The sequence below is a fragment of the Artemia sp. Qi Xiang Cuo genome, chromosome 6 (genome assembly GCF_049724085.1).
Source record: "Artemia sp. Qi Xiang Cuo chromosome 6, ASM4972408v1, whole genome shotgun sequence".
Classification (NCBI taxonomy): domain Eukaryota; kingdom Metazoa; phylum Arthropoda; class Branchiopoda; order Anostraca; family Artemiidae; genus Artemia; species Artemia sp. Qi Xiang Cuo.
This window is the reverse complement of record NC_142799.1, coordinates 74548708-74570475: the sequence shown is the minus strand read 5'-3', so window position 1 is coordinate 74570475 and position 21768 is coordinate 74548708. Positions and strand designations below refer to the sequence as shown.

The following is a 21768-nucleotide window of genomic DNA, read 5'->3' as shown; positions in this document are numbered from 1 at the left end:
TATATGTATTTATATATAATTCCATTATATAAATTAACTTAATTTACATTAATTCTTTGCCGTTATTTTAGATTCTTTTATTATTTGCAAGAAATGCAAGAGATCAGAGGATCGTGACAGCATGGAACCTGAAGTAGTCTTGATCTCTTCTCAGAAAAGAAAAAATGTAGATGACACTTATGTTACGGTAAGTGTTACTGCTATTCTAGATGTCATGTAGATAAAATGTAGATTTCACTAATATAGACGAAAAATGCAAGTGTTACGGTAAGTTACTACTATTCCTTGTCTTGTATTTGTGAAAAAAAAAATCTGTAGAATTTGAATGAAATGCCTTGGGTTTCCAAAATTTTGATACCACTAATCAGACAGACATGAAATGGGAGGGGTCCTATGACCCGGTTTACACAGGATTTCAATACTTCCATAATTACCCTGAATTTCTTCCAATTTTCATTTAGCTCACTTTTTATGACTTTCTTGAATTCTATCTGAAAAATAAAGCACTAAAGATATAAAACTTATATGAGGACTGACTCTCTTATAGATTTGATGTATTGGATGGGAAAATGCTTTAATTTTAGTGACAATTATTTTTGGAAAATTTTTGAACAAACAAATCTCACGGTAATCTTTTAAATATTTTTAAAATATTTTCTTTTGGAAAATGAATTCTTTACAATACATGAAGCCAATTAAAAGCGTTTGATGAGTTTTGTTTTCAAGCAATCCTGTCACTTATCAGGTATAAATTCAAATCGGATACTATAAAATTTACTTCGTCTAATAAAGGCTGACTGGAGGCATTTCGGGATTACATAAAGATACTATTTGATGCTGCATTTATGTTCTCAAGTTTCGGTATTAGCAAAGCTACTAAGCTTTAGGGCGAAAGTTTTCTCTCCTTGAGCACTATTTAAAATTCTGGTCAATAGCAAAGCTACTAAGCTTTTTGGCGAAAATGTTCCCTCCGTTAGAAGCATTTTCTAAATAATTCCTGATATGTGTCCTGAACCAAAATTGACTCATCCGTCCCTTATTTTAGTTGATGGTGTATGCTCACAATGCTCGCTTCTTTTATCTTTGATCACTTGAATTTAGCCCATTTGTGATACTTATTTGATCTCTATCTCGTTTTTAGCCTAGTCTTTTGAGCAAGCCCTTCGTTAATTTTAAATATTTCATTTTTCAGTTAATTGACATTGATTTTAATTGTTTTTGTTTTTACGGTATTGGACTTGGAATATGAAATCAGGCTATTTTTTCTTTTAGTCTGTGATAGTTGTTTGTAACCACAGTTCATATAATTATCCAGAATGATCATTCCCTATCTCACCCATTATAAAAACCCGGACCGGGGTGCGAGTGCTCCAGAGAACGTAGAAACATAAGCGGCGTCAGATCTTTTCACGGGTAGACAAGTCAGACGCGAAGCAATCGGAAACAAGTGGAAACCCGCTATTAATAACTGCACGAAGAAGTGAGAGGAGCTTTTTGTTCGCACCGAGAACGAAGACCAGAAATGATCTGCGATAAGCTTACTGGATAATTATATGAACTGTGTTTGTAACAATGTATTATCATTCTATCCCCTCACCTCCCCTCTGTTTTTGGTTTGCCATTACTTGCATAAAGTTCGTTTTAGTTCTTGGACATGGATTTTTTTTTTTTTTTTTTTTTTTTTTTTTTTTTGCGTTAAATTTTTATTGACCATTTTTATGCTTGACTGGTGCTTCTTTGACTTTTATCTTGCTCTATTAGCTGTCTCTTTCTTTTGCTTTCTCTATTAGAGATTGTGATAACCTTTTGAAAATAAATAATATCTTATCTCCGTGAGCATTGTTTAAAATTTCGGTCAATAGCAAAGTGACTAAGCTTTTTGGCGAAAATTTTCCCTCTATGAGCAGCATCTTCGCGAGCTTTATCTAAAATTCTGGTCAATAGTAAAGTTACTAAGCTTTTTAGTGAAAATGTTCCCTCCATGAGTATTATTTAGAATTCCAGTCAATTGCAAAGCTGCTAAGCTTTTTTCGGTGAAAGTTTTCCTTCTATGAGCATAATCTAAGATTTCGATCAATAGCAAAGTTACTAGGCTTTTGGGCAAAAACTTTCTCTCTGTGAAAAGTGCTGTTTTAAAGCGATCCACTTTACATTATAATAACTTAAAAAGAATATTTCAGATGGAAGAGACCGAGATTGTATCAACCATGGAAGAAGATCATGAGCAGAGCTTAAGGCTACAGACAGATCAGAGGTCAGAGACACCTGAACGTGTTACCGTCCGAATCACAGCTGAGCCAGAAAATGTTATCATCCCATCACAGAGAATTGTTTCAGCTGAAGACTTAAAAAAAGATAGAGAAATCGATGACAAACGACAAGCAGGGTTCAAAAAAGCATTTAGAAAGGCTGTAGGCATTAAAATAGTTGAAGAGCCAGAAGTTAGATTCATTTCTGGTCGTGACTCTTCTGAAGCACTTCCGTCTGTAACAGACGAATCTTTAATCAGCAAAAATGTATCCCCTTTCACAGCTACAGAGTCATCTTTCGGCGGTTCTTTCGCAGCTGCGACGCAAAGCACTACTTCAGAAAGTGTGGCTTCAGGTGCAATTCCAACGTTTACAAATGGCTCACAGCCAGCGCAACCAGATTCAGGAGCAGCTTTATTTTCTTCATCAGCCTCCGCTGTAACTGTCAGCACTAAAGGTGGCTTTGCTACGTTGATCAATAATACGAAGAGCTCCGCAGCGTCCGAATCTCATGGTAAGTTATATGTTTGATATTGATCGTAGCACATTTATGTATGTAGGGGATCGGACGGACAAAACCTTCACATGCTACTGCACAAATAACTCACCGCAGCACCAAGCCGCCTGAGGCCAACACAGCTACGCACGCTCCTCTTTCATCACAATCTTTTCAAAGCCTCCCACTTTACATCCTCTCAGGAAGTTTCCATTTCCCTTAAAAAATTTTTTAGGACATCCTCCCACCCCAACCACGGATGACCTGCTTTTCCTTTAGCCCTAGACGGCTTTCTCTGCAGAATGTGCCCTAGCCATCTCAACTTTTCTCTCATTATAACCCTAGAAAACTGGATTGAACCACACTTTTCGTACACTCTACTGTTTGAAATAGGGTCAGTTAGCCGGGTATCCGGAATAATCCGTAGGCAATTTCTCTAGAAAACATCTAGCAAATCTTTATTCTTTTAGTGAATGTGTACCTTTGCTGATAAAGGAAGCTGCACAAAAGCACAGACCATACCCAAAATGATCCTTCAAAAGGCAATAGAGGCATACCGTGTTGACTTAGGTTAAAACAAGGCAAAAAAAAAATACGAGTCTAAGGCTAGGGGATTAGTCGAGAGAACAAATTATTAAAGCGAATATTTCGCCTTGATCGAACAGCGCATACTTAGTGCAGATGACAACGAGAAAATGGAAATAGAAACAAAGTTGAAAAAAGGATAAAAACAGGAAGATAAGAATAAACAAAAGGTACAATAGTTACTCCAGGCATAGCCTGTTAGTAACTAAATAAAATATGTCATTCGCTGACGTCACGTACCCATAAAGTAACAAAATGTACAATTTCAGTCACCTCTGTTCCATCCAGAAAGTAACTAAGAATAATTCTGTTAGAATCACTGGAATCTGTTGGAATCACTTTTACGCGTAGGTATTCAATTTAGTTGATTCTTTTTGGGGATTATGTATTTCAGAATACTTATACTAATAATTTTCAAAAATAAACCTAATGTTAAAAACAAGTAACTTAGTCACATAAAATCTAGTTTGAACCGCCTTGTGCCTCAAATTTGGTTTTAAACCTCCTCCGAGGGTAAAATATATCTGTCTGCCATCATCCCTGAGATGTATCCCTAAAATCTAATAATTTTTCTATTGTAGAATTACTATAAATTGAAATAAATAAAGAAATGAAACCCAAAGCGAACAAAAAAATAAATAAATAACCGAGTCAAACTCAAAACGAGCTTAAACTAAGAGCTGTGGGGCTGATGGTAAGTTGTGCGTTTGATATTAATAATTCTATTTTTTTAATCTGAAATATCTAATTGTATATCAAATCGGACTGTATATCAGTCTGCCAACATCCCTGAAAGGCATCATACATGAACAGAAATAAAGTCTAATAATTTTTCAAGTGTAAAACTACCATAAATCATAGGCAGCCCAATAGCGCTGCCTAAGTAAAGAACGATTTTGGCACAATGTATTTTTTTTTTCTAGACCAGGGCACTTCGTATCGAAGGAGTTGTCTTCAAGACTTCGAAAAGGGCCCATCCCATTGGAAATTGGAAGAGCTAATGCCCTTTTTAATAGTCGAAAATGATTAGGAGGGAACTAAAATTCCTTCCACGCCTACCATTTTCCTAAACTCATCCAACCAAAATTTTAGAAATGGCCATATATTCAGCCTAGCTGATTTCAAAATGCAAATTATGTTTTTGAGGAGGACACTCCCCCCACAGCCCTCAGGGCAAGGGTTGTATGTTATGCCCTGGGGGTATATATGGTTTTTATAAAAAGCTTTGTCGTAGAAACTTCAAAAAGGGCTCGTTTGATTGGAATTGAAATGGCTATTGTCCTTTTTAATAGTCAAAATTGATTAAAGGGCAACTAACCCCCCTCTCACACTCACCATTTATCCAAACACATCCAATCAACATTTTGAGATAACCATTTTGTTCAATGTAGTTGAAAATTCTGGAAATTAGGTCTTTGAGGATGATAACCACCTCGGAGCCCTGAGGGCAAGGGCTATAGGTTATGTCCTGGGGGCATATAAGGTTTTATTGAAAGCTTTATCGTAGAAACTTGAAAAATTGCTCATTCGATTGGAAATTCAAAGGGATAGTGCCCTTTTTGATAGTCGAAAGTGATTGGAGGGCAACTAACCTCCCCTATCACGCCCACTTGTTCCCCAAACTAATCCAATCAAAATTTTTAGATAGCCATTTTGTTCAACGTAGTTGAAAGTTTTGTAACTTAGGTCTAAGGATGACAACCTCCCCCCCCCAAAGCGTTTTCATAGAAACTTCAAAAAGGGCTCATTCGATTGGAAATTGAAATGGCTAGTGCTCTTTTTAATAGTGGAACGTAATTGGAGGGCAGCTAACCCCCCTCTCACTCCCACCATTTCCCCAAAAACATAGAATCAAAATTTTGAGATACCCATTTTGTTCAACGTAGTTGAAAGTTCTGGAAATAAGGTCTCTGGGGATGACACTCCCCCAAGAGCCCTCAGGGCTAAGGTTGTAGGTTATGCACTGAGGGCATATAAGGTTTTTATTGAAATCTTTGTCGTAGAAACTTGAAAAAGTGCTCATTCGATTAGAAATTCAAAGGGGTAGTGCCCTTTTTAATAGTCGAAAGTGATTGGAGGGCAACTAACCCCCCTCTCACAGGAATTTTGGCATGTTTATTTTCTAATATAATTTAAATAAAACACGTTACAGTCAGTATAACTAAAATAAAAGGACTCATTTAATTGTTAATTGAGAGGACGAGTGCCCTTATTAATAGTCAAAAGTGATCGGAGGGCGAATGCTCCTTCCCCCCCCCCCCCCACGCCCATCATTTCCCCAAACACTTTAGTTCAACATTTTGATATAGCCTGTTTGTTGAACGTAGTTGAAGGGTCCGGAAATTATGTTTTTGACTATGATACCCCCCCCCCCACAACTCTCAGAGATAAGGTTGTAAGTTATGCCCTGGGGGCATATATTGTTTTTATAGAAAGTGTTGTCGTAAAGACCTCTAAAAGGGCTCTTTCGATTAGAAATTGAGGGGGCTGTTGCCCTTTTTAATAGTCGAAAGTAATCGGAGAGAGAATCGCCTCTCCCCACGCCCATCATTTCCTCAAACGTTTCTGATCAACATTTTGATATGGCCATTTTGTTCAACGTAGCTGAAAGGTCTGGAAATTATGTCTTTGAGGATGAAAACCCTCCCCCTATAGCCCTCAAGAAAAAGGTCGTAAGTTATGCCCTTGTGGCATGTAAGATTTTTATAGAAAGTTTTGTCGTAGCTGCTTCAAAAAGGGCTCATTCGATTGGAAATTGACAGACTAGTACCTTTTTTTATTAGTCGAGCGGGATCAGAGGGCAAATTTTGATATAGCCATTCTATTCAGCCCATCAGAAAGGTCGGGAAATTATGTCTTTGACAATAACAAGTCCCCTCAGCCCTAATGGCAAGGGTTGTAAGTTATGCCCTGGGGACATATAGGGTTTTTATAGAAATTGGGGTCTTATAAACTTCGGAGGGGACTTATTTGACTGATAATCAGACGCTCTAGTGCTCTTTTTAAGAGTCAAAGTGATCAGAGGGCACCTATCCCCTCCACCATACACACACACGTCGTATTGTCCCAAAATACGTCTAATTAGAAATTTTTAGATAGCCATTCTATTCATAATAGTCTAAATATCATATAAAAGGTTTTTGGGGTTGAAAAAAAAACCCGAGATTAGGGGCAAGGGATATATGTTATACCCAGGGGATATTTAAGGTTTTTATGGAAGGGATGGTTGTTTAATTTTAGAAGAGGCTCAGACTTTCTCCCTGAAAAAGACTATGTCAATATAAAACGAACAGAAATTAATCAAAAACAGCTTCTTGCACAAAATATGTTTTTCAAAACAAAAAGTAAAGAACATCATTAAACCAAAAATGAAAAAAAAAAATAGAATCAAATAATCTACCAAGCATACAACTACCACAAATCAGTATAAATAAATAAATGAAACCCAAAACAAGCAGAAATTAAAATAAATAACAGAGTCAAACTCAAAACAAGCAGAAATTAATCTGAGTAGGGTTTTTTCAGTAAAGTACAAATTGTATTGGGTCTTTTAGAAAGCATAGGGTTTAGAACCCTACTCAGATTAATTTCTGCTTGTTTTGAGTTTGACTTATTTTAATTACTGTTTGTTTTGTGGTTCATTTATTTATTGATACTGGTTTGTGGTAGTTGTATGCTTTTGTTCATTTTGTTCATTTTTGGTTTAATGGAGTTCTTTACTTTTTTTTTCAAAAACTTATTTTGAGCAAAAAGTTTTTTTTGATTAATCGTAATAAACAACTAATAGTTTTTTTGAGACCGCATGAGTAACGGTAGTAATTTCGCAAAAGCATGATTAAAGACATTTTAGAGTTTAGTTAGTTACATTTTCCAGAAACTTTTGTGTTTTACATAATTCTATACTTGAAATCCTTTGTCCATGAGGATAGGGGGCTCGGGTTTTTTGTATTGCCAGTTATTAGTTTAGAACGGGTGTCAGTGGCTTAACTCTTTAAGCTCAGCTAGAGTCGGCCCAGCTCTCAATAGGTACCTGGAGAAACTTGGGGAAGGTAAAAAGAAAAAAGGAAGGGTGTGCGAAAGCACAGGACGGTTGGCTCTCCCATTGCACTTCTTGGCTAAAAGTTATATATATATATATATATATATATATATATATATATATATATAAAGATATATATAGTACCGGGAACCCTGGCACTTGGCACGTGGTAGGCTTCTATATATTGATTCTCATTGTTGCTTGTCTTCTAACGACAGACAATGTGAGCCTTTTCGTCATTTCATGACGTCATTACAGGTTTGACACAGCCATGCTGTGAAAAATACGAATTCTTTTTTAAAATCCAGACCTATTTAGATCGTTTTTGAGGCCAGTCATCGCTGTTCCTTGTTTTCCAACCGTAGATTTCGTTGTCCATTTTTGTTTTTCTTTAACTCAGAAAATTTTTTCCATCGCTTTTGCTTTAGCAGTTTAGATTCATACATCATCTTATTTGATTTTTTAAAACGTTATGGATAACACATACGCCTTTTACAATTCCCAACCATAGATCACTATTCAAAATTTCGTTTACAATTCAATGAGATTCTCGCGGTCGTTTGTCCGATTCTCTTTTCTTTAGCTGTTGCGATTTTCAAATTCACTAGTTTTCTATTCCCGTTTGCTCGTGCTTAAGTTTCATCAATTAGCCCTTTAGCCTAAGCATTCAAAATTACCTTAATTGATAATAAACATCTTTAAAAAAATACGTTCATGTTTTTTGTTATTGGATTTGTAAATTTTGTAATTGCTTGTCTTTTGTCATTGTGAAAAACATAACGCTGAACCTTTTTGTTTTTTTTAACAGAGACTGATGCAGTATCAGGATCTTGGCTGACGTCCATATAAACTCTAATGGCTTTATTTTAGCTATTTCATCGCTTGGAGCTTTTATAGAATGTTGAACGTTGACTTTTAACCTCGCTTGTCTATTGTCATTATGATATACATATCGCCGAAACTTTGTTTTTTTAGAAAGGTATGGTAAGCATTGATGACCTTCATCCATTGCAAAATCCCAAGTTCAATCATCATAACTATTATTTTCAATTATGACACATTTTGATCCTCGCTGTCGCTTATCTTCTAACCCAATTTTTCTTTCTTCTTCATTTTGGATTTTCATTAAAAAAAATAAGAAATTCCTGACCTATTTAGATCGTTTTTGTGGCCAGTCATCGCTGTTCCTCGTTTTCCAACCGTAGATTTCAATGTCCATTTCTATTCATTATTACATCAGAAATTTTTTCCATGCCTTTTGCTTTAGCAGTTTAGATTCATACATCATCTCATTTAATTTCTTAAGGCGTTATAGATAACAAATATGTCTTTTCCAGTTTTCAACCACAGATCACTGTTCAACATTTCGCTTACAATCAAAGTGATTCTCGCTGTCGTTTGTTCCATGCCTTTTCATTAGCTGTTGTGATTCTCACTTCCACTAGTTTTCTATTCCCATTTATCTCTGCTTTGTTTTGGTCAATCAACCCCTTAATACATTTTAAATGACTTTAAATTAGAATTAGCGCCTTTGTAAAAATACGTTTTTTTTCGTTATGGGACCTTTAACTTTTGTCCTGTCTTGTCTTTTGTCATTATAAAAAACATAACGCTGAACCTTTGTTTTTTTTTACAGAGGCTGATGCAGTATCAGATTCTTGGTTAACGTCCTTATAAACTCTAATGTCTTTATTTATAGCTATTTCATCGCTTGGAGCATTTATAAAGTGTTGAACGTCGACATTTGCCCCGTCTTGTTATTTGACATTATGAAATACAGATCGCCAAAACTTAATTCTTTTTTAACAAAGGCATGGTAAGCATTGATGACCTGGTCCATGTCAAAATCACAAACCCAATTATCATAACTATCATTTTCAATTTGGCACGTTTTGACTCCGCTGTAGCTTATTTTCAAACCCCATTTTTCTTTCTTCTTCATTTTCATTACTTCAGACAATTTGACAATGCCCTTTGCTTTAGTTTCCCTTATTAGTCTACTATTACAAGATGATCCAGGTTGTAGATTTGTTAATTGTTCAGGTGATGGGACAAAAACTTCTCTTCTTCCAACGAATTATTATTTATAAACTTTAAATTTTCTTTTCTTGGGTCTATTTCTAGGTAAGTTTTTCAGACTGATATGTCTTTTTATACTTCACTATTTTTAAAGATATTTGATTATTGATGCAAGTTCGATTTCTAACACCGATTGTCTGCTAAGTTTCAAAGTTTTGGTTTTCTATTTTAAGGTTTTTGAATTGTTGTAATCCCTTGTTAAAATATATACAAATGTTTTTACAGTTACCAGTTTCTTGCTCTTTAAGCAATTTAATGTCTTTTCATACCGTGGTCTTTTCAAAGATATTTGATTATTCAAGTAGGTCCGATTTCTAACAACGACTTCTAATAAGCTCCAAACTTTTGGGTTTTTCGTTTCTAAGCTTTTTGAATTGTTGTTATCTCTTGTTCAAAAATATATACAAATATTTTTGCAATTACTATTTTTTGCTGTTTACGCAATTTAATGTCTTTTTATACTGTCTTGTCAAAAGATTATTGAATCAAGTCAAAAGTTTTCTTGTCAAAAGATTATTGAATCAAGTGCGATTTCTAACAACAATTTCTACTAAGTTTCGAACTTTTGGTTTTCTTTTTAAAGTTTTTGAATTGCTGTAATCCCTTGTCAAAGTATATACAAATGTATTTACAATTACCAGTTTTTTTCTGTTTAAGCAATTTAATGTAAACTTTTCCATGCATGAAAATCTTTAATTTTTCCACATAAGTGTGGCAAATGTGAGAACGTCATTGCAACACTGATGTATATAAAAATGAGGCCTTCTAAAATTAAGGCTCTTAACGAATTTTCACAAACTTCTGACCTATCTTGATCTTTTATTCAGGCCAGGATACCAATTTCCCCGAAAAAACATAGAGCCGTTTTCGAGAAAAAAATAAATAAATGCATACATACGTAATTATAGCTCACATATCCCGTTTCACTTGCTCCAGACTTCGATAAAGTGCCCTGATTCTAAGGAAGACCTAAATTCGTATTATTACCAGATAGTGGCATGTCTAAAGTCGGCCACAAAAATTGCACTGCCGATTAAGCACGTGCGTTCTGGGTCTTGCAAGCCCCTTTGGAATATACATCCGGAAGTGAAAAAAGTAAAGAACCGCGCAAAGTTTTGGTTGCTATTGTGGAACGCTTGCGATCGACCCTCCTCCGGTGCTGTGTTTACAGTCAAGCAAAAAACGAAGAAAGAATACAAATCTTGTTTACGTAATGCAAGGCTCAACGCGTGGGACGCTCCAAATAGTAAAATGACTTGGAATAGAGTTAATCAATAGCAGTAAGTGTTCTCCCCCACCTCAGTCGGAATTAAACGTTATGAATTTTTGTGCGCCATTATACTGACATATTTTCCGTATTTAATCAGTGTGTTCAGAAACTTTTTTCTAATCTACTTAGTTCGGTCCTGCCAGTGTCTGTTTGTCAATATAGAGTCCCTGCGATAAGTATGAGTGATTTACATTAGGCGCTGAAGGAAGTAAAAAGATCAGATTCTCCTGATTGTGATGGCCTATGCTTTAGGTATTTTGCTTATGATCGCCCATTATTGTTGAACCACTGCAGTTATTATTCCAGATTTGTATAGCTCAATCTGTGGTTCCTGATAGTTTTCTCTCCGGTAGTGTCACGCCTATACTTAAACGCGGTAAAGATCCAGATTCATGCTCGAATTATAGACCGATTACTGTATCTTGCTTTATAAGTAAGATTTTTGAGTATGTCCTTTTGCCTAAAATAACTTCTAAGTGCGATTTTTCGTCTTTTCAATTAGGATTTAGAAGAGGGGTAGGTTGCCCCCAGGCGCATCATGTGCTCAGCCGGTTGTTAAAGGAAGCTTTTGCCCAGAAGCGTTCATTGTATTTCTGCACAGTAGACATTTCCGGGGATTTTGATAATGTTGTTCACGCCCAGGCCTTGCATTCCCTTGCTTATTCTGGAGTCAATTATTCAGTTATTTCTACATTGCGATATTGGTATGATAATTCTTATGTGTGTATTAAGTGGCTGTCAAATACTTCTGATTCGATAGCTGTTAGGAAAGGCGTTAGACAGGGAGGAGTTTTATCTCCTTGTATATTTAAATGTGTCCTCGCTACTTGTTTAAAACATCTATCTCCCACTGTGTTTTTTCGTGATATTGGCTTAAGTTATAGTGCATATGCCGACGATGACCTTTTAGTTAGTTTTTCTCGTCGAGGGCTGGCTCAGAACATCCGTAAGCTGTCTTCTCTACTTAGTGATATTGGCCTATCTGTTAATATGGGAAAGTGTGAGTTTATGTGTTTTTATAGTAGCATTTCTGTATCTCCATTAAACCTTGGTTCGATTCTATTACCCTGTTTGGATAAAGTTAAGTGGCTTGGTATATCGTTTTGCCCGTCCATTTCTGAAACTTGCTCCGAGTTGGTTACTAATGCATTAAAAAATATTCGTGTGTCATATGGTAAAATATATCCAAATAGAGGGCGTTATAACCGTAAGGGTCTAGCTCGGCTTTATAATAGTTTTTGCTCTCCAGGAGTAAATTTTCTATCTGGATTCCACCACTTACTGAGGAAAAAAGATTTACGGAGACTTAGAAGTGGTTACTTTAGATATTGTAAATATCTCATGTATTTACCCGGCCGTTTTAAAAATAGAAAAAATTTATTCCGTTATTGTGTAATTTATTCTTTCGTGCGACAGGCCCCTGTGTCTTACAATATGATTATGAATAAAAGTAATTTTGTTTATGTCACAGACCCCTTAGTTTATTTTTTTTCATCGTGATATCGGTTTAATTTCTATTTTTTTGTTGTTGTTTGATTTCGCAATGATGTTGTTATTTTTTCTTTTTATATATATATATATATATACATATATATATATATATATATATATATATATATATATATATATATATATATATATATATATATAATCTTTTTTAATTCCTTCAGTCATTAATTGAGACTTTTGGGTATGTCAGACGGTTTTTTTTTTTTTTTACCTGAAGTGTTTTAGATTTTACACGTTACATTCCAATGGGATTTATTTGTTTTTTTACCTGAAGTGCTTTAGCTTTTATATATGAGTTCTGAATTCCTGCACGAATTTTTTTTTATTTTTTACTTGTTTTTACTTTTAAGTTATCTTAGCTTTTGTTTTAGGGGGACAAACAGCCGTAACAACTACGACGTTTTCCTTTGGTCAGCCCATTACTACATCAAGTAGCCTATCAATCAATTTTGGACAACCCTTATCAGGGACTACAGCGGCTGGTAATTAAATTTCTTTTTGACCTTTCACCAAAACAGAAAAAAAACACGTGTTTATTGGAATAAAGACAAATAGGAGTGAGTGACTAAGCCAATTTCACCGAGGGAGTTAGAGAGTATGGTTCCTATGGCAGTAATGTTTGTACTGAGACATTAATGATAATAAGACGTGTGCATTTCGTAAGAAAAGTAAACCAAATTGAATAAGGCAATGAACCTGTCATTGGCCTGCAACCATCTCACCGATATTGTCTTGCTGCTTCTACTAAATACGTTCTAAGACTGCACCGGCTACATATTTTCGATAACCCAGTTTATTATAACCCAAATACACTAATATTCCTTCTCATTTGAAACCAAGATCAGTCGAACTTACTAACTCAAAGCAGATCAGTAGACAGGCTGGGTTAATCGCTAGGGACAAATTTCTTACCCAATTTATTTTTGAAAAGTCTTATTTATTTCTTTGATTATTTTTTCCATTGTTTTCTCTGTCTTGTTACAGTTTACTTCTAAAGATTAGTGAGTTCTTTTCTACTGTGTTGAGCCCTGAGGACGGCTTGGTGGAGGTCCTTGCCGAAATATTTGCTTTGTCTTCTCGCTTCGCTTTTATTCAACTGGCTAAAAATTACCCTCTTTTTTTGGTTTCTTAATTATTTTTATATTTATTTTGTTCTTTACCAAGCTACTTCTACTCCTACTAGCAATTCATTGCAACACCAAACCGCCCGAGGCCGACACTGCTGCGCGTGTTCCTTCTTTACCCCTTACTTCCCTACCCTCTTTTACTCTTTTACCTTTTTTATTTAAATATCACGCTTTATTCCCTCGTATAAAGTCCCAATATCCGTTAATTTTTTTCTTACGAGGTCATCTCACCCCATTCGAGGACGAGCTGCTTTTCATTTGACCCATCATAGATGTCCAAATAGGACAATCTTTGGCAATGTGTTGTTTTTTTTGTCCACAGAACATGACTTAGCCATAACCCTTTTTTTATTACAGCTTTAGAAAGTAAGTCCAACCGCATTTTTTTATATTTTATTTATTGATATACGCTCAGTCAAATGAGTAGGGGACTGGGGGTTGACCCGGACGTCTTTTTTGTTTCTCAAAAATCTCGTTCACTAACAGACATATTTGGGCGTTTCAAGCACCCCAATGTGCGTCCAGGAATTCCGCACCTACAAGAATTTTTCCCGATTTTTATCATGGCAGGTTTTCTTTCTGAAACGGTTTAAAAAACAAAACAAAAATCGTCCGATACAACCCCACGGTATGGGGTTGCTTCGGACACATTGTAGTATAGTTGTAAAAATTTCAATTATTACTAAATATCTTAATACAAAACTTCTTTTGCGAAAGTTAAACTTGGAAAAATCAAAGTTGAAGCCGAGAGCTTTCGCAGCTCTCTTTGTACCGCATGTTGAAACTGGGCAAGTAAGCTTTAAGATAATATCATCTTTTAAAACAGAAGCCTGGTCAAAAGGATGAGGAAAAATGAACTTTGTCCCATTTTTTTAGAAACATCACTTCTATGTCATCATCACCAATTTCTGCTACAGGTGCAACATAAAAACGTTTTCTTTTCCAACGACGAATGTCACAAGCACAAAGTCATCAGCAGCTAGGATATTTACATTTAACAGATTGTCTGGTTCTGTTTCTCCAAAATGTAAAAATTCATCAGAACTATCATCCATAAATAGACATTCTTATAACTCATCCTCAATATCTCCACCCTGTTCAGCCACGCTCAGATTTCTTGCTTTTTGTGGAAGGGTGGCTACAACTTTCTTCTGTGATCTATTTCTATTTTCTACCATCCGATCTAGTTCTTGCTTTTCCAGTGTTTCTGTAAGTACCATAGCTCTTCCTCTTTGTTTTACTCTTCTACCCTTGGCAATTGTGGGTGGCATACGTAGAAATGCCACCTTAGTTGCTCGCGAGTTACGGAAAAGACTACAGAAGGCTCTTGAGTTTCGTCAGCACATCGGTCTGGCTCATGTGGATCTGGCTCAGCAAGTTGAGAATGGCTGTCCAGCAATTGATTATCTGTAACTTAAGCAGCAGAAAAGTCGGCACGGCAGAAAGCGTTGCGGTCGAAGGGCCACAGTCCGGGCTTTCCAAAGCCAGCCACAATATGACGCATGCTAAACCTCTTGAGGTATGAAACACGGCTTAGTTCTGTTACCTCACATATGGAGATACGTTGGCCTGGATGAATGTTCAGCCATTAATTAAAGTTGCTTCTCAACGCTGTTTGAATGGCCTGTAGACCGAAACACATTAAGGTTACAAGGGATGCGAGCAGTGGGGTTCGGAAATATTTAAGATTATCCAATTTTCTTTGCAGTTTTTGACTACTTGGATGTCCAGGTGTTTGCCAAGATTGTCCAGTAACAGAAAAGTTTGGTTTCTTTTGATGATCTGATGTGCTTTACAAAATTTTTCATTGTCTTTAAAAAGGTTTCAGAATTAATCCAACCCCTTGGATGAGCTAGTCTCAAAGTACCCACGGGGCCCATCTTTCAGCATCTGTGGTTTGAAATTAACCCTTTAAAAATAAAACTGGAGGTATTTGGTTACCTGTCACACTAAAAAAAAACAGACCATGCTTACATTTTGAACACGTTCTGCTGATGTCGTCTAGGCCACTTGCTTCTGGCCGTTCTTAAGAAGCACCCTAAGAGTAGGTAATACAGTTGGGACACCTGTATCGTCGGTATTCCAAATTAGGTTCGGAGGGATTTGGTATTAAGTATAGACTAAGGCAAGGTTATAGAATAATATCCCTTCAACCACTTCATTGAAACCACTTACTTTAGCTTGACTTGTTGCCTCGGAGGATCTGACAAAAATCCCACTGTTCTGCTTGAGGAATGAAGTCATTTAGTCTATCGTAGCTTGTGCCTTGATTTCCCAGGAGGAAAAAAAGGAAAGAGCATAAAAAAGGCATCGAATGGTATGTTCAGTCTATTCGTAGGTCAGAAATATGGACTGCTCCATATTTACCTAATAGCAAAGCCGTAGCCTATATCGTTGGGCTAAACACAGAAGCAACGTATCGGATGCTATAGACGGTCATTGGATCTCTCTTTAAGTTTGTATCTCCACCCGACTATGGCGTCCGAGTCAACCCCACACTGAACATTTCTATAAAATTACTTCTAGAAAGAAAATAGTTACGGTGAGTTCAATTTGTGACTAGCTGTAAGCTCAATTATGTACTCACGTAAACAGCACAGCTACAAAAACTGGCGCATGTTAGTGAAAATAGCTTATAAAGTGGTTCAAAGAGAATATCTTTGAAACGCGTGTTCAGAAACCTTTGCACAAAGTCCGCCACTCGTCAATACTTGATCCTGATTTTTGGCAGAATTTTTCGTGCAAAACTCTATTTTATAATGGCAGTGTCCGAATCAACCCGTATCTCAAACAATCCCGAACCTAAAACAATTCTTCCGTAAAATGCAAGTGTATTTAGTTTTTATCATAATTTTTTTTCAATCTTAATATAATTTATTCAATAAAAAAACTTACACAAGCCAAATATCCTCTTAAGTGCCATATCATCGAGGTTGCAGCGGTATCTGCGATCTAGTAAAGGACGAACCACGGCCCATACAATAAAAAAACAGCCTGAAACCCCTAAAAAACAGAGTCGCATCGAAACAAAAAGTGCGCCATTGGAATCACCTTTTCGGAAAACCCTATACAGGAAACTTATAGTCCCTTGGCTTGAACAACTTGGAAAATCTATTGGATTAAACAATAACGAAAATCCATTATTTACATGGGAATCACCATCAATGTCCTCTTTTTTTTCTCTGCAGCTAGCAGGGCACTGGAACATCATAGAGAGTTGCTTAAAGGTTCATTTTTAGGAAAATTGCTATATCTGCTTGTTTTTGTAATAAAATCAGTTTAGATCCATAATAAAATCAATTAAAAAAAAAATTCCTGCAAGTGCCATGGCTTCGTGGTTGCAGAGGTAGCTGCGACCTAGTAAATGACGAACCATGGCCCATAGTAACCAAACAAATTGTCTGAAACCACTAAAAACTGCGCCAGATCGAAACGAAAAGGAATCACCTTTTTGGAAAACCCTAAACAGGAAACTTACAGTTCCTTGGCTTCAACAACTAGGAAAATCTATTGAATTAAACAACAACAAAAATCCATTTTTTACTTGGGAATCACCATCAATGTCCTCTTTTTTTTCTCTGCAGCTAGCAGGGCACTGGAACATCATAGAGAGTTGCTTAAAGGTTCATTTTTAAGAAAATTGCTATAGCTGCTTGTTTTTGTAATAAAATCAATTTAGATCAATAATAAAATCAATTTAAAAAAAAAATCCCTGCAAGTGCCATGGCTTCGTGGTTGCAGAGGTAGCTGCGACCTAGTAAATGACGAACCATGGCCCATAGTAACCAAGCAAATTGTCTGAAACCACTAAAAACTGCGCCAGATCGAAACAAAAGGAATCACCTTTTTGGAAAACCCTATACAGGAAACTTACAGTCCCTTGGCTTGAACAATTAGGAAAGTCGATAGGCTTGTACAATAAGGACAATCCATTTTTTGCATGGGAATCACCATCAACGTCCTCTTTTTTATCTCTGCAGCTAGCAGCGCACTGGAACATCATAGATAGCTGTTTAATGGCTCTTTTTAAGGGAAATTGCTACATCTACTTGTTTTTGTAATATAATTAGTTTGAAACAATAATAAAATCAATTTAAAATAAAATCCATTAAAAAGCTACATATTCGTATACAAGAAGACGAATAACGTCATACTTTAAAGAGTGCCGTGGGTAACGATGATAAGGTAGTTCGTTCTTTACTAGTCTTCCAACAAAAGGCAGAAGGCTTTTTCCTGTGTGTAATATGCGTTATTACAAAATCTTTGGAATTTATTTTCAGTTGTTGTTTAAAACACAAAATTAAAGGAGCCATGTGTGTTTATGTTTCGCGGTAATTTCCAATCAGGTTCTTGTATTAAGGTAGGCCTGGATGTTTTACCTAGCCAAAACTTTTTTTGCCGTTTAAATTTTGAATCTCCTTTACAAGAAACCTACTTTTTGCGTTGTAAGTAGATAAGGATTTATATAAAGGAGGGAGAGGCTAATAAATCCACAAAAAAACAACAAGAATTTCCTTTTAGCCTAGATAGGTTTCAAAAAGTAACACCTGCATATACTTTGCTACTATTATCAAAACACTCGACAGTTAGCTAATATCCTTGAATGTACTAAACAATAGTTTGAGACAAAAAAAAAAATCATAACATGAATAATATTGTACCAATTTCAAAACCAATCAAGTGACAATTTCTTTTCTTATTATATATAAGACATAATATTTTTATTATATATTATGTAGGTTTTTAATACTTTTGAGATTTATAAATTCAATTGAATTGAAAAAAAAAATTGGAGAAAAAGCAAGATATTTAAAAATATTTTTTATTAGGATTTCAATATCCTTAATAACTTAGTTTTAATTTTCTAAAGTTCCAGCGTGTACAATGGTATATACTTCATGAATTTTATAGACCTTAGTCGAACTATCGTTATTTAAAGTCAGACCGAGCTTTTATGTTCCAGTAACCTTATTAGAATCTGACACCTACGGGATACTTTGGTTGTTGGAGATATGCCAGTGACTGTCCACCCCTCACAGGTCCTTCAAAGGTATGCCTATGGCGTTCTTTAAGTGGATTTTGTTTATCCTCTTTTTGTAAACTTTTGAGAAAAGAGGAAAAATGTTACCGCGTGTAAGAGATTTTGTTGAGATTTCTCAACAAAATACTTGCAGTCCCTTCCAATCACATTATTCACATTTTCTGGATGTTCAATTAACAGGTTAGTTAATTATGAATTTTGTCATGTAACACACTTCTGATATTATAAAATTGTTTGTTCAGTACAAGACAGTACATTCTCTGAATTTGGTATTCAACAGTTTTGTGAATGTGGTATTCAATCTAATTTTTCAAATACTTTTCAGGTTTAAAAATACTGTCGTTATTTTACATGTGTTGAAATTTTCCGGGGAGGGGGGGTTGGTCCATGTCAGAACACATTTGATTTGTGTATCTTTTTCGGACTTTTCGCATATGTAATCAAAATAAGCTAATCAGATAATTTATATAAATGTAAGGTAAAGCACAGCTTAATTCAGTCCGGGATTAACTCTTGTAGAAAGCATGATGTCCGAAAAAAATCGATGTGTTTGTCAATTGAGAGCATTATCCTGTTTTTCGGTCTATGGACTCGATTATCAATGAAAAGAATTGTGGGAGGAGGTGGAGGGATTGCGCATGGGGAAATTGTCCGCGGGGGAAATTTTTAATATTCTTGAATTTGAAAATATGATTGTTATTGATACGCGTGGGGTGAATTTTTTGCGGGGGAGAATATTTTGAAATATGGGAAAGGGCGTCACCTCACTAAAATTTAAGGGTGGAGGGCAAAAAATGTTTTGCCTAATCTTTTCGGGGGGGGTTGTTCTTTTTCAATGAAAATACCGGAAAAGGCATTTCCTGATGAAAATACCAAAAAAGGCACTCTTCGATATCTGGAAGGGGGATCTAGGGGGCAAATGCTCCTCCCTAGCCCCAATAGACGCTCCCGTGCATAGGGCATATGGGTAAAACAATAAAATTCCACCAAAATATTCAACAGAATGGGAGAATGAAGTGGTAAGAGAGAAAACTCACGCTTATGTCTGAAAAGAAAGAAAAACAGTAGATGAGATCTAATATTAACGAGCAATATCATTGAATAGATTATAAAAACAGAAAGAAAATATTTGTTGTGTTAGTTTTAACTAACTACCATATGCCCTTTCCGCTCCGTGAGGCTTTTTTTTCTTTAGCCGTGGTCATAAAACCGAATTCATTTAGATTACTCGTATTTATTCTAGCCGGACAAGAAATCACTACTTCTGTGGCAGTCTCTCAGCCCCCAAAAGTGGTATCATTTTCCATGCCTGTTCAAACCGTGAAAAGTACAAGTCCCGCCACTGTGCCCACGTTTAACTTTGGAGGTAAGAATTTGTTTTGACCTTGATAGGCTACCACTTTAGCCCAGGATGTTAAATGTAAACCTTCTACGATCTTTTTTATCTCTAGATTCTCCGGCTGTTTAAGGACCACTACCCCTTCCCCACAGCAGATCCCCCACAGAAAAAGTGTAATGTTGTCGGAACCTTTTAACATTTCCAACCTGTGCTTGTGTCTTTTTTTTAATAAAATTCATGATTTTAATTCAGCTAAAAACTTAGGACCAGATGTTCTACTGCTTATTAAAAAATATTCCAACATTTTATTCTAAAATAAAAAGGTAATTTATAAATCCTAAAGTGAATTGTTTTTTTTCCAATATTCTAGTTTATTAGAAAACCTTCATCAGTTTATTAGAAATCTTAGAAAACTATTTAACTTATACTGTTTTGCGCTGGAGATAGAGACATTTAGTTTTAATGAAAATTACATCATTAGAAAGTATGAATTTTGTATGCCAATTAAATGGAGCAGAATGCCCTTTTTAAAGTTCAGGAAAGGGCAGTCCCTAAAAATACTCTTGTGTGCCTGCTAGCAAAACGTTAATGATCAGAATAAAGGGATTACCATTTGAGCAATTCCACCACACTGGGAGCTCCCTGTGATACCACCCCCTTTGATTGACAAGCTCGCCAACAAATAGGGTGTAAAATGTCATTGTCTTTCAGTCAAATTTCACATTAAATCGTCAATTATCTATAGCTGTCGATAATGGGTATTCTTCTGTGAGAGTTTTCTAATGGACTCTTCATTTTTGTGACGTTCAGCCGATGCTGAGGCTCGCTAAATGATTTTAAGGTAACGCCTCTTCTTAGTTTTTATACCAGTCCTTGAAGGGCAATACAGTGTCTTGAAGGACAATACAGTCCTTGAAGGGCAATACAGTGTCTGCTAGATATCAAATTGATAATGGTCAATTCTGAAACATTCTGTTTTTAATGTACTTTTCTTTTTCTCTTATTTGAATCTTATGTTTTCTCTTTTCTTATGAAAGAATGAATCCTATTAGCCGAACTTTTTACAGGTCTCACTGCATCAAAATCTGCGCCCAATCTGTCAATGTCTGTCAGTTCGGCCCCTGCTTTTGGAGGATTCACACCGGGGGGTCTCTCAGCACCATCTGCTACAGCCACAACCTCTTCATTCACTCAGGGTACATATATATATTTACTATCTTTATTTGTTGTATTTTTCGTACCCAGAAATATGCTTTAAAGAGGTTGAACTGCAAATGGAGGGGTAATATTTTGAGGGATTCTAAATAGGCATATACGCAAACGTCTCTTACTGAGGGGACTGGATGTTTAGCAGAAGGAGTACATATTTTTAAAAATACAATAGTTATTTCTGGAGAAAACGCAAAAAGAAACTGTAGAATTAATTTTTATATTTTTCGCGCGGCGGGGGGGGGGGGGAGGGGGCTGAGCCCGAAAGAATGCAACCTGTGGGTGTGGTTTGGGCTGTAACAAATGTAACAAAGGAGTAATATCAGCTGTGGGCAGACGCCGTCAATTCAAAAGAGAATGAGGGCCAAAAAGAGAAAGAGAATGAGAGATTGCAATGAAGAAACAAGTAGTATGCTGCAAGAAAAGAAACGAAAAATAATGAATTCTTAGTCAGTTTTAAAAATAATTCTTCAACAAACCATTTACCTATTATTAGCTCAATTACTATTTATTTGATATACTGATATTTGGAAATAGGCTTTACGGGCACTGCGCCCTGGCCGTAATATATGCACTACTATGCACTTTTCTATGCACTATTTGATATACTGATATTTGGAAATAGGCTTTACGGCCACTGCGCCCTGGCCGTAATATATGCACTACTATGCACTTTTCTATGCACTATTTGATATACTGATATTTGGAAATAGGCTTTACGGCCACTGCGCCCTGGCCGTAATATATGCACTACTATGCACTTTTCTATGCACTATTTGATATACTGATATTTGGAAATAGGCTTTACGGCCACTGCGCCCTGGC

At 36.0% G+C, this 21768-nt stretch overlaps 1 protein-coding gene across 4 annotated transcripts in view; it reads left to right on the top strand.

Moving 5' to 3' along the window:
* Positions 1–21768, top strand: part of LOC148951589 (uncharacterized) — an 81361-nt gene that overhangs the window by 32371 nt on the left and 27222 nt on the right. For all 4 annotated transcript variants that reach the window (XM_089090355.1, XM_089090358.1, XM_089090356.1 and 1 more), the window contains exons 4-8: positions 72–187; positions 2181–2763; positions 12599–12709; positions 19639–19761; positions 20802–20930. In XM_089090355.1, the coding sequence (XP_088946481.1) occupies positions 72–187; positions 2181–2763; positions 12599–12709; positions 19639–19761; positions 20802–20930 (1062 nt within the window). The remainder of the gene's footprint in view (positions 1–71; positions 188–2180; positions 2764–12598; positions 12710–19638; positions 19762–20801; positions 20931–21768) is intronic.